General features: G+C 42.7%; 1 protein-coding gene across 3 annotated transcripts in view; it reads right to left on the reverse strand.

The window, feature by feature from the left end:
* immp1l (inner mitochondrial membrane peptidase subunit 1) overlaps window positions 1-13,850 on the reverse strand; it is a 136,211-nt gene that overhangs the window by 65,482 nt on the left and 56,879 nt on the right. For all 3 annotated transcript variants that reach the window (XM_063061630.1, XM_063061628.1, XM_063061629.1), the window contains one exon: window positions 6,840-6,978. In XM_063061630.1, coding sequence (XP_062917700.1) covers window positions 6,840-6,959 — 120 coding nt within the window. In that variant the 5' untranslated portion in view covers window positions 6,960-6,978. The remainder of the gene's footprint in view (window positions 1-6,839; window positions 6,979-13,850) is intronic.

Genomic DNA, 13,850 nt, shown 5'->3' on the forward strand with positions numbered 1-13,850 from the left:
TAAAGGCGCCGACCTTGGAGGCATTAGAGGATGCCAGGAAATCGGAATTGATAGCTGTGGCCAAACGGTTGAATCTTGCTAAGGTGAAGTCGACAATGAGGCGAGAGGAGATACACAGAGCTATTGTAGAGCACTATGTATCTAAAGGTGTGTTTCCCCAAGGTGAGCTGGGGGTGGTGTCTATTGAAAAACCTGCTGGAGACGCGGTACAGGTACAGCTTGAAAAACTGAGACTCGAGCACGAGTTCCGGGTACGGCAGTTAGAACATGAAGAGAAGCAGTTAGAAAGGCAAGAGAGAGAGTTAGAAAGGCGGGAGAAAGAGAAAGAGGTAGAAAGGTGAGAGAGGGACAGACAGTTGGAGAGAGAGGAGAAACAGAGGGAAAGGGAATTTGAGCTGGAGAAGTTAAAGATAAGGGCCGAGCAGGGGCTCGTGCCGAACCAAGGTGGAGGGTTCCGGGCGACCCAGGAGGTTAGGCTGGTTCCCCCATTTGACGATACCGACGTGGATCGGTACTTCCTCCACTTCGAAAAAGTGGCTATAAGTCAGGAATGGCCGAGGGATAAGTGGGCTGTGTTACTTCAGAGTGTACTGAAAGGGAAAGCCCAACAAGCTTACTCAGCTTTGTCCGCGGAAGATGCCCAGAGGTATGAGGTGGTGAAAGAGGCCATCCTCAGGATTTATGAGTTGGTCCCGGAGGCATACCGGCAGAGGTTCCGGAATGCGAGGAAGCAGTGGGACCGCACGTATTTGGAGTTTGCCCGTGAGATGCAAACATATTGTGAGCGTTGGTGCGCCTCGAAGGGGGTAGAGGGGGATTATGACAGACTGCTACAACTGATTCTGATTGAGCAGTTTAAAAGTTGTGTCCCTGAGGGTATGAGACCCTACCTCGATGAGAAAGAGGCAGCCACGTTAGCCACAACTGCTAAGTTAGCGGATGAGTATGCGTTGACGCATAAAATGAAGTTTGCCCCGAGTAAAGGCTACCAGAAGGGTAGTCAGGACGGCGGGGAGAGTCCGCCGGAAAAGTCAGGAAGTAAGCCGGGGACTAGTGAAAAGGATAAGGTAGACCGGGAGCAGTCTGGTCGGAAGTCTCCTGGTGTCGTCTGTTACAATTGTGGGAAAGTCGGACACTTTGTGTCCAGGTGCTTTGCCCCAAGGAAGGAGACGGGGAAAGGAAAAGCGGAAATTTTGAATGGCTGTATCGAGCTGTTAAACGAACCGCTAGGGAAGGACAGGTCTGAAAAAGTCCAGGAAGGGCGCGAGAGGTTTATCTCGGCCGGATTGGTGTCAGTGAAGGAGAGGTTAAAACCAGTTCCAGTGCGGATCTGGAGAGACACGGGAGCGTGTCAGTCACTAATACTGAAGAGTGTATTAGAGTTTAGCTCAGAGACCCAGACTGGGGAGGTAGAGGTCAAAGGTGTTGGGGAAGGGACAGAGTCAGTCCCTTTGCACCAGATACACTTACAGAGCAACCTGGTCTCTGGACTAGTCACGATCGGGGTGAGGTCCGAATTACCGATGAAAGACGTGGAAGTCTTGCTCGGTATGACATCGCCGGAGGAATCGTGTTCCCAGTCGTGAGATTGACAGGTCAGCCTGCCAGCATTGAGGCCCCGCCCAGGGACTCACAGGTTCATCACGGGCCCGCGATAGTGAATTTAGCTGAAACATTTCTGCCAACCTTGTATGAGACGGGGTGTAGTGAGACAAGAGGTAGTGAGGGAGCTGGGACAGACGTAGCAGTAGCCAGGAAAGAATTTGTGCAGACGCGGGAGCGAGACGAGGGTCTGATGATTTTCGCAGAGACCGCTCTCTCTGACACAGCCTTGACAAGGGAACTAGTAGGCTATTGTGCGGAGGAAGAAGTGCTAAGGAAGAAAGGGAAATCAAGTACAGTATCCGCAGATGAGGAGTGGGGGGTGGTGCAAAAGAGTTATGGGGATGAGGTTTTTAACATGGCCCACGAGGTACCCCCCGGTGGACATTTTGCGGTGCTGGAGGAAACAGTTGGTGGAATCATGAAAGAGATTTACCGGCTGCCCAGGGGGAAGAATGTTATTGATCATGACCGACGCGAACTGAGACGGTCACCGGCTTTTGATATGCTAACAAACCTAGTCGGTGTTAGCGTAGAAATCAATGAAGCTAGGGGCCCCCTGATAAGAGGAAAAAAACATTTTGAAAAGATTAGTATGGGATCGATCAGATGGGAGAAGGCTATTGTTTTGGCCAGGTCTACTGATAAGGTCTCTCCCTTAATCCCCGAACAAAGCGAATCTTTAGAAGAAGTAATTAAACGACTCGCACCCGTGTGTTTGATTGTCCCGAGGAAATGCAAAGAACTGGGACGTTGGGTGATGTCTGTTACAATAGGGCAGCTGGCAGCGATGCAAGCTACAGTGCGGGCTATCGCTGACCTCCCAACCCCGACAGACAAGAGGGCCCTCAGAAGGCTCTTGGAGATGGTGGGGTACTGCAGGAAGTTTTGCAATAACTCTGCGGTCAATACCCGTCCCCCTCCTACTAAGCCCTTGCGAGAGAAAACTGAGTCGGAATGGGACGACCCTTGTTATTGTGATCCGGGACAAAACCAAATGAGAGGTTACATTGGTCGCCATTCATCAGTGTTTTTGGCCACTATGAGGTTTGCTGAGTTGGAGCCTGGTCTAAGGGATTATTAATAACACGTGTAAAAGGAACAGAAAATGCGATGACTGTCAAGGTGTTGACAATTTCAAATTCTCTGTATTAGCCAAATAACTGATAAAGATGTATATTTGTGTGTGTATCAAATAATGTAGTCATGTTTGTAATTTTTACCCCCCGGTAAAAATCCTTAAAGGGGGGAAGTGTGACAAGAATACACATAAAATTAAGATGTTTGCTGGCCTGGGTTAGCATCAGTGACATCAGCAAGTGGTCTGCCACCTGCCCTCAGGGGAAGGAGAGATAAGGAACAATGGAGCAGCGTCTGGAGATGTGTAATGAAGGGACGGAGGAGAGAGAGCTGTCTGGAGCGGCTCCCCCCTTTGAACCTTGAACTGTTTGAAGTGATGGACAGGCGATACCCCAGCAGGGGGATAAAAAGGGACCGGTTCGCTAAGGCAGGACACACACGCCACCCGAGGTAACGAGACCCTGGAAGCGGTACGCTTCTCACGAGTCGGTGGGAAGTACCAGACAACAGCCAGGGTGGAAAGGTACGATCAGCGGGAACCCGGTGTGTGTCCGCCCTTGCCTGGGTGCCGGGTTCACTGCAGAGGATCGACCGCATCTGGAGGAGGGGTCACAGTCGGTGACCTCAGGTGACATCACCAAGGACCCGCCCAAAAGCTGCTTGTGAGCCATCTCGCCGGTCTGTGAGTGAAGCCGTGTCTGAATGATCAGTTGTTCCTATTCCCCCTCTCTCTCCCCCCACGTTGTCCATCGCCATGGCAACGATTACTGCGAACTGAACTACTAAACTGGACTGAACTTTGAGTCACTTTGAAATTTGGTCATTTACCCCTAGACAACGATAGAGCTTGATTGATGCTGTTATCTTAATTCTGTGGACATGTGTGTTTATCATCGCTGAACTGTTGCATTTATTATCCTTTCGATTACTGTGTTGCTTGTTTCTTTAATAAAACTTTCTTAGTTCTAGTACTCCAGACTCCAACCGAGTGATCCATTTCTGCTGGTTTGGCAACCCAGTTACGGGGTACGTAACATAAGTAAAACAATACGAGTGCAAAATGAAGTATTGCAATACAAGAGAGTGCAGTGCAGTTAGATAGTAAGGGGCAACGCCAGAACAATGTTGATTGTGAGGTCAAGGGGTCCATCTTATCACAGTAGGTTACCATTCAATAGTTTATAACAGCAGGGTAGAAGCTATTCTTGAGCCTCATGGTACATGCCTTCAGAAGAATGTCCGGGGTGGGTGGGATCTTTGGTTATGCTGGCTGCTTTACTGAAGCAGAGAGAGGTGCAGACTGAGTCAATGAAAGGCAGGCTGGCTTCCATGATGCACTGAGCAATATCCACAACTCTCTGCAGTTTTTGTTACGGTCATGGATGGTGCAGTTGTCACATCAAACCGTGATGCAACCGGACAGGATGCTTTCTATGGTGCATTGTTGAAAATTGATAATGGTCCATTGAGACATGTCAAATTTCTTTAGCCTCCTCAGGAAATACAGTCCATTGTTATATTTCCTTGGCCATTGCATCTACATAGTTAGACCAGTTCAGGGTGCTATCCATAAGATAATAAGATATAGGAGCAGAATTAAGCCATTTGACCCATTAAGTCTGCTCCACCACTTTATCATGGCTGATTTCTTTCCCTCTCAGCTCCAGTCTCCTGCCTTCTACCTGTAACCGTACATGCCTTGACTAATCAAAAATCTATCAACTTCTGCCTTAAATATACCCAATGACTTGGCTTCCACAGCTGCCTGTGGCGACGAATTCCAGAGATTCACCAAACTTTGGCTAAAGGAATTCCTCATCTCTTTTCTAAATGTACGTCCCTCTATTCTGAGGCTGTGCCCTCTAGTCCTAGATTATTCGACCAAGAGAAACATTCTCTCCACATCCACTCCATCAAGGCCTTTCAACATTTGATAGGTTTCAACGAGAACCTCCCTCATTCTTCTGAATTCCAGTGAGTATAGGTCAAGAGTCATCAAATGCTCCTCGTATATTAACCCTTTCATTCCCTGAATCATTTTCATGAACCTCCTCTGAACTCTCTCCAATCTACTGGCAATGTTCACTCTTTGGAACTTGAAATTCTCAACCCTCCAGACCTCAGCACCACTGATGTAAGTAGGAGCCTGTGTACAGGCCCACTTCTTGAAGTCAATGACCAGCTCTTTTGTATTGTCGAAGGAAAGGTTGGTGTCATGACACCATGGCACTAAGCTCTTCATCCTCTTCCTGAACTCCAACTTGTTATTTGCGATATGGCCCACTGCAATGATATCATCTGCAAACTTATAGATGGAGTTATAGCCAAACAGTCCCCATCAGATCATGGGGATTTATTAGTTTTTGGTCCCAGTAATTTCTTTAATACTATTATTAGACTTTTGCTAATTTCAGCTCACTCTCTCTCAACCCGTCTCCTTGAGTTTTTACGTCTTCCCCTGTGACGAGTGACACAAAATACTTGTTTAATTTCTCTGCCATCCCTGTTCCCTAGTCTTTAACTTTTTCTAATCTTTTTCTCTTCACATTGATATTTAATTCTTCCTGATTATCGATCTTAGAATCCTGCTGATCAACTCTGAGACAAATACCTGATGATAAAGAGATGTACTACAATGTAAACCCCATGGATCTCAACAGTTTCCATCAGCTCTCACATAAAGAAACACACCACATTCCTGTGCAATTTATGTATTTAATGTATTTATTTTGCTATAACAAGAGGCTAGATAAACTTGGGCTGTCTTCTCTGAAGCATCGGAGGCTGAGGGGAGATCAGATAGATGTTAACAAGATTATGAGAGGTATCGAAAGAGTGGACAGAGAGTGTCTGTTTCGCAGGTTTGAAATGTCTAATACCAGGGGGCATGCATTGAAGGTGAGAGGGGTTAGGTTCAAGGGGGATGTGAGGGGTAAGCTTTTTACTCAGAGAGTCATAAATGCCTGGTATGAAGGTAGAGGCAAATACATCAGAGGCTTTTAAGAGATATTTGGATAAGCACATAGATGTAAGGAAAATGTAAGCATATGGACATGGTGCAGGTAGGAGGGATTAGTGTTTGGGAGTTTAAAAACATAGAAACACAGAAAACCTACAGCACAATACAGGACCTTCGGCCCACAGAGTTGTGCCGAACATGTCCCTACCTTAGAAATTATTAGGCTTACCTATAGCCCTCTATTTTACTAAGCTCCACGTACCTATCCAAAAGTCTCTTAAAAGACCCTATTGTATCTATGATTTGATTTTTAGCTGGTTTCTATGCTGTACTGTTCTGTTACTATGTTCATGTTGAATAATACTTGTGCTTGGATTTACAGTATGTGATCAACCTTACATTTTTGGATCAGAGCTAATTCTTTAATTTCTCTTAATTCAAGGAAACATTTAATTTGGGAGTATAAGGAAGCAACTGGGCTATCAGAAAGGAGTTGTAATCTTCCCACAGAAATGGCAAAACAAAATAGAAACTGGAAGGATATTTGCAACAACAGAGCACTGACATGAGCAATTTTTATTATGGAGACTGGGGAAAATCCAAAAGTGCAGACTTTTTAGCAGAAGGCAGCTTGTTTGTTGATCTTGGAATGGAAATATATCTAACAAATGCCTAAACCACCAAAAAGAACAAAGTGAAAATCTTTTCTTTATTCCAGGTCAGCAAATGTCATAGTTGACTGTCTTACAACCTTATCCCTGAATTTGACATTTTTTTTTGTAATAGCCCATTGTTAAAGTACACGCTGGTATGGCATAGTGGAAAGAAAATGGGTGACGCAACCCATACAAGTGGTGAACTAGCAATCTTAGCTATATAACTATCCCGATAAAGCATTTAAGTTGCTTTACCTGTGGCAATAGCCTAAGCATGCTGTAAGATTCCAAGCAAAGTGTAGAATGAAAACAATAAATGTCAAAGTATAATTTTAAAATATTATGTTATCCAAAATTGTTTTATAATAACTTTTCTTTTGTTCTAGTTGAAGAATGTGAATGGGTAAGTATTATAAAATATTCCAAAAATTCTAAGATAGTGCTTCTATAACTATGCAGAGTAGCTTTTGATTTTCTGGAAATTTAGACAAAATATTAGATAATATTAAAACAGTTATTGCAAAGAAGGGCAAAATACATACCATGACAATTTCTCCTAAGTATTCAAAGGTACAGTGAGCAATACAACCATACTGAATTGTAAAGCCTGTGAAACCCAGCACTTTGCCAAAGAATCTTCCCAGCATGTTAGTTCCCTTCATGGACGTCAACCTCAGAATCCTGCAAGAATGAAGACAATGCTGTCACATCACTGTAAAAATGCTTCATCAATATCAGTCATTAATTGAATTTTGGTTATTATGAAATTACACTTGTTATGCAGAAGTGCTCAGTTATTGCATCAATTACCAGGAATTTTCCGTATTAAGTGTTAATGCATAAAACAAAGGAACTGCTGATTCCATTAAATGAAGTATGACATGAATAACCAGTGTAACTTACTCTTTTCACTACAACAACAATAGAGCCATAGAGTCAAAGACAAGTACAGCACAGAAACAAGCCCTTCAGACCATCTAGTCCATGTCAAAATCATTTTAACTGCCTACTCTCATCAACCTGCATCAGGACCACGGCCCTCCATACCTCCACCACCGATGTACCCATCCAACCACATCTGAAATGCTGAAATCAAGCTTGCATGCAACCACTTGTGCTGGCAGCTCATTCTACACTCTCATGACCCTCTGAGTGAAGAAGTTTCCTCTCATGTTCCCCTTAAACTTTTTACCCTTCAGCCATGACTTCTAGTTGTAGTCCCACTCAACTCAGTGGAAAAAGCCTGCTTGCATTTACCCTCTCTATACCCCTCATAATTGTGCATAGCTCTATCAAATCTCCTTTCAATCTTCTATGTTCTAAGGAATACAGTGCCAATCTAGTCAATCTTTCCTTATAACTCAGGTCCTCCAGAGCCGGCAACATCCTTGCGAATTTCACTGTACTCTTTCAACCTTGTTTGCATCTTTCCGGTAGGATCATAGGATGCATTACACAAAACTGTTAAAACTATTGTGTTTCATTTGAATATGCAGCCTAGAGAACAAATGTTACATACAGCAAATGTGCAGGAATTTAAGTATGATCACGTCTGCAGCTACACTTTCTGCATGTGTCCTTGACATCATAGGATAAACATTTTCAAACTAAGAGTCCAGCCATAAATAACTTCACAATATATGATGGTTTTACCACCCATCAGGACCAGACAGACAAGTCCCTGGTCGGGTGCATCATGATAGGATACATCCTAAGGCACTGAAAGAAATGACAGGTTAAATATGCATTATGCATATTAATGTATACATAATATATACATCTGTGATAATTTACCAACATTCTCTGGACTCTGGTCAGGTCTCAGCAGATTAGAAGACAGTGAATATCACACCAAAATGTTCAAAATAGGATGAAAGCAAAATGCAGATAACTATAGGCCAGTTATCTGTAATGAGGAAAATGCCTGAAGTATCATTAAGGAAGAAATGGTGAGACATCTGGATAGAAATGGTTCAATCAAGCAGACACAGCAGGAATTCATGAAGGACAGGTCCTGGAATGAACTCATTGGTTAAAGGGAAACAGGTGGATGTTGTATACTTGGCCTTCCAGAAGGCATGTGATATGCTGCAGAATAAAAGATTTATCCATAAGATGGATGCATAGAGTTGGGGGTAATGTATTAGTCATAGAACAATATTATTAGCATGATAAGTATAACTAATATTAGCATGAATAGAGCATTGGTTAACCAACAAAAGCAAAGAGTTGAGATAAATGGATGTTTTTCTGGTTGGTAGTCAGTGGTGAGCGGAGTGCCCCAGGGGTCTGTGCCTGGCCCGCAACTGCTCACGATCTAGTGTAGGTTATTGATTTGGAAAAGTAGTGTAGCATACAGTGGTATGCAAAAGTTTGGGCACCCCTGGTCAAAATTTCTGTTACTGTGAATGGCTAAGCGAGTAAAAGATTAACTGATTTCCAAAAGGCATAAAGTTAAAGATGACACATTTCTTTAATATTTTAAGCAAGAAAACTTCTTTATTTTCATCTTACACAGTTTCAAAATTACAAAAAAGGAAAAGGTCCAAAGTAAAAGTTTGGGCTCCCTGCATGGCAGTACTTAGTAACACCCCCTTTGGCAAGTATCACATCTTGTAAATGCTTTTTGTAGCCAGCTAAGAGTCTTTCAATTCCTGTTTGGGGCATTTTCGCCCATTCTTCCTTGCAAAAGGCTTCTAGTTCTGTGAGATTCTTGGGCCATCTTGCATGCACTGCTCTCTTGAGGTCTATCCACATAATCTCAATGATGTTTAGGTCAGGGGACTGTGAGGGCCATGGCAAAACCTTCAGCTTGTGCCTCTTGAGGTAGTCCATTGTGGATTTTGAGGTGTGTTTAGGTTCATTATCCTATTGTAGAAGTCATCCTCTTTTCATCTTTGGCTTTTTTACAGACGGTGTGATGTTTGCTTCCAGAATTTGCTGGTATTTAATTGAATTCATTCTTCCCTCTACCAGTAAATGTTCCCCGTGCCACTGGCTGCAACACAAGCCCAAAGCATGATCGATCCACTCCCGTGCTTAACAGTTGGAGAGGGGTTCTTTTCATGAAATTCTGCACCCTTTCTTCTCCAAACATACTGCGGCCAAAAAGTTCTATTCAAAAGGTTCAAAGGAACATCTAAACAAGCCTGATGCATTTTGGAAACAAGTCCTGTGGACTGCTGTATAGAACTTTTTGGCTACACTATATTGTGCAAAGTACTTGTGCATGGATTGCAAATGGTTAGTTTGGAGGTGCAATAGGTTATTAAGAGGTCAAATGGAATGTTGATCTTTCTTTGCTGGAGGATTGAATTTAAGAGTAGGGAGGCTACGCTGCAACTGTACAGGGTACTGGTATGGGTATACATGGAGTAGAGCATGCAGTTCTGGTCCCCTGATTTGAGAAAAGACATATGAATTTTGAGGTGGAGTTCAGGATGTTCACAAGGTTGAGTCTAGCAATAGGGTGGTAGAACTGATTCCACAGCCAGATTGGCCATGATCTTATTGAACGGCGGAACAGGCCATTTACAGTTTAGTGTTCCCACTGTCCTGCTCGCAAATGTGTTACCTAAGTGTCTGGACTGGGAGTTGTGATTCAGGTGAGGGTTACATTGTGAAGATTGGAGATGGAGACCTGGTTGTATGGGTGGGTGGGGGGAGGGCAATGGCCAGAGGGGCAGTGCCAAGGATTAGGCAGGATGAGGTGAGATGGTGGAGAAAGTATAAAAAATGCAGAAAGGATCTGAGTTTCACTGCAAAATCTAAATGGAGTAGGCACACAGAACACAGGTGACCTGTGCTTCAGGCGCACGATTACATTTCTCGTGTGTAAAACAAGCCCAATAATTATCATTGTCTTTCACTTCAGGAAAAAAATAATCAATATTCAACTGCATAAGACCGGAAATGAAATGGTGATATGCCATTAAATTCCTTGGCAATTTATTTTAGGAGATTATGTCCTGTGCTCGATTGCCAGCCCTCTGTAGAGACTGAATGGATTTCTATTTTTCTCTCTCTTTAGCTATCTCTTTTACCTGGGTTATATGCTAAATAAATGGATATTTTTACTAAAATCTTTAGTAATATAATCAAGATGTGTCTCTTTATTGCAGTAATTTTGAATATATTAATCACTACCTACAAAAGCACGCTGCTCAAACCCTTAAAGTTAATCTACACCTGGGAAGCTAATTCTATAACTACGGGCAAATTTGGTCCATTGTAATGTTAGGTTAGCTCACTAACCCATCTGGGGTATTCTAATACACAAGGTCCAAAGGGGCTGGGAAGTCAAAGAAAGAACCAGGGCAGGATCAGGACCTGGGAGTTGGAGATTAGATCAGAGTTAAGGGTAACCTAAGGCCATCAGGACGGATGGGGAAAAGGGAGAAAAGACGCATACTGTGTGGAAAATAAACTTCAGACTTCCTGGCTGTAACTGAGTTAAGGTTAACCCTTTAAAACAAAAACAGCTAAAGAGAATATCCCAAAGCACTGTTAAGGATCCCTACCACGCATCCCACAATCTCCTTGACCCACTACTGTCAGGAAGGAAGCACAGGAGCATCAGAACTAGGACTGCCAGACTGGGTAACAGCATCTTCCCTCAGCCTGTGTGAGTCTAATGAATACCCTGCCACCACCGAGGTCTCATCTCTAGGACAACGAGCTGTTCAGGTTTCAGGTGGGCAGTGAAAGATGTAGAATGGAAATGACGGGCAACTTCTTTATACAGAGGAGTAAGAATATAAGGAATGAGCTGTCAGAAAAAGTGGTTAAGGCAGGTACAATAACAACATTTCAAAGATATTTAATTAACTATGGTAACTAGAAAACAGGAGATGTGGGTTAAACGAGGGCAATTGGGACTAGTCTGCTGGGCACCACAGTTGGGTTGAAGGTCCTGTTCCCATGCTGCATTACTTCTATGACTATGACATTATTGCTGCATTGGTGGCACAGTAGCGTAGCGATCAGCTTAATGCTATTACAGCACCAGTGACCAAGGTTAACCTGCCGCTGTCCGTAAGGAGTCTGTACATTCTTCCTGTGACCGCATGGGGTTTCTCCAGGTGCTCCAGTTTCCTTAATAAGTTAATTGGTCATATGGGTGTAATTGAGTGTCACGGGCTCGTTGAATGGAAGGGCCTGTTACGGTGCTGTGTCTCCACATAAATAAAAATAAAAAATATCAAGTGCACCTGCAGTCCACAGTGCACCAGTGTATTGTGCACATAAAGTGGTAAGAACAATTTCAACCCAACAATTTTCTGATCTGTACTCTCCAAACACAAAAGCTCTGGGTCCATAGTCTACAGCAAGTATACATTTTGACGAGCTAGCCACAGGAACTCTCAGTTCTGAAGCTCCAGTAGCATAGGACACAGCAGCAGCTGGAAGAATACTTAACAAATACAGTATTGTAGCCTGTTTAAAATAATGCATCACATCAATAGACACTTGAAGCAAGAGATAATCACACACGATAAAAGGAAAACAGGAGAGCTTCAAATAAATGTCAAAGCTCTATACTGATGAAGCAGCAGGGGATAATGATGTAACATGTTAGAGCACTAATATCACAGTAGTTACTACTCATAATCTAATCATAGGTCCAGAATGTAGCCTATATATTACCCACAAATTCTATGAGCTGCTGAAATAAACGCAGCATGCATTACCAGTGATAGCAAGAAAATGGTTAGCAAAGAAAAGGACATATAAAGAGTACAGTGAAAGCAGAAAATGCTGGAAACACTCAGCAGGTTGGACAGCATTTGTGGAAAGAGCGATCGAATTAACGATTCAGGCCGAAGTCCTTTCCTCAAAAACACTAATTCCATCTTTTTTTCTGTAACTGCTGCCTGAACGGCTGGGTGTTTTAAGCACTACCCCTTCTTATTTATCATGATTTACGGTTTTCTGAAATTAAGCCAATTTTTATCCAGTATGATTTTAGTTTGCCTACTCCAATCAGCCTTTGTTTTGCTATCCACTCTTTTATATGGTATTTCGTCAAACGTTCTTAAGATTCATGTCAATGACATCCATTAATTTTCCTTCAGCAACCTTCCTAACTACTTCATCAAGAAGTTCAATCAACATGAGCTGCCTTTTACAAATCCATGCTATTTCTCCTTAACTAAATCTAACCTCTCAAAATAACCTTTTCCCTGATACTTTCCATTTTAAAATCATACCCACCACCAATATTGGACGCCATCCTACCTCAGTGAAGTTAGTCTTCTTTCAATTAACGAATTCCACTTTCAAAATGCCTCATTACCTTACAACACTGGGTGTTGCTGGGTCTTGAGGTCCTGAATTATAGGGAAACATGAATAGGTTGTGACTTTATTCCCTGGAGCATAGGAGAATGAGCTTTAACTGAGGATAAATTTGGTAGAAGTACATAAAATTATGAGGGGCAAATATATACAGATAGGGTAAATGCAAGCAGGTTAATGAGAACTATAGGTCATAGGTTAAGGGTGAACAGTAAAATATTTAAGGGGAACCTGAGGGGGAATTTCTTCACTCAGAGGATGGTGACAGTGTGGAACAAGCTGCCTATGGAAGTGGTGGATCGGGGTATTTGGATGAGTACATGGATGGGAGGATATGGAGGCTTTGATCCAGGTGCAGGTTGATGGGACTAGGCAGAACAATGGCTTGGCATGGACTAGATGAACCAAAGAGCCTGTTTCTATGCTGTAATACTCTTAAGCCTCTAAAACTTTCCTGAACAGCATGATAGTAAGCTTCCATATACAATGTTATACTTTATACTTTATTGTCGCCAAACAATTGATACTAGAATGTACAATCATCATAGCGATATTTGATTCTGTGCTTATAATGGGTTATTCTAAAATTAAGCCACTACACTGGACTTATCCCACAATCCTATATATTTTTCTGACATAAGTGTTTATTTACTCCTCCCTTAAAAGTCAATCTGGTCTCTGCCTCTAATGCACCTGACAGCTAATCCTCCAATAACTATTAAACTGTCTTCTGTCACAACTTCAAATTGACTTCCACTTTAGGGTAAATAGGGAAAGACTCTTTCCTCCATGAAAATTGTTCACAGTTGCTTCTCACCTTTCTCAACTTCAGTGAAAATTACTTCAGTAATACATCATTCATATAAATACAGTTTCTGACCCTTGATGCTTTCTACTTTCTTAGCTTCAGTGCTCTTTATACAATGGGATGTGCAAAACATAAACCATAAGACCATAAGATATAGGAGCAGAATTAAACCATTTGGCCTATCGCGTCTGCTCCACCATTTCATCATGACTTGTTCAATTTTCCTCTCAGCCCCAATCTCCTGCTTTCTCCTCATATCCCTTCATGCCTTGACCAGTTAATAATCCATCAGTCTCTGCTTTAAGTACACATAAATACTTGGTCTCTATAGCTGCCTGTGGCAAAGAATTCCACAGATTCAATGCCCTCTGACTACAGAAATTCATCCTCATCTCCATTCTAAAAGGACACCCCTCTATTCTGAGGCTGTGACCTCTGGTCTTAGACTC

The sequence above is a fragment of the Mobula hypostoma genome, chromosome 11 (genome assembly GCF_963921235.1).
Source record: "Mobula hypostoma chromosome 11, sMobHyp1.1, whole genome shotgun sequence".
Classification (NCBI taxonomy): Eukaryota; Metazoa; Chordata; class Chondrichthyes; order Myliobatiformes; family Myliobatidae; genus Mobula; species Mobula hypostoma.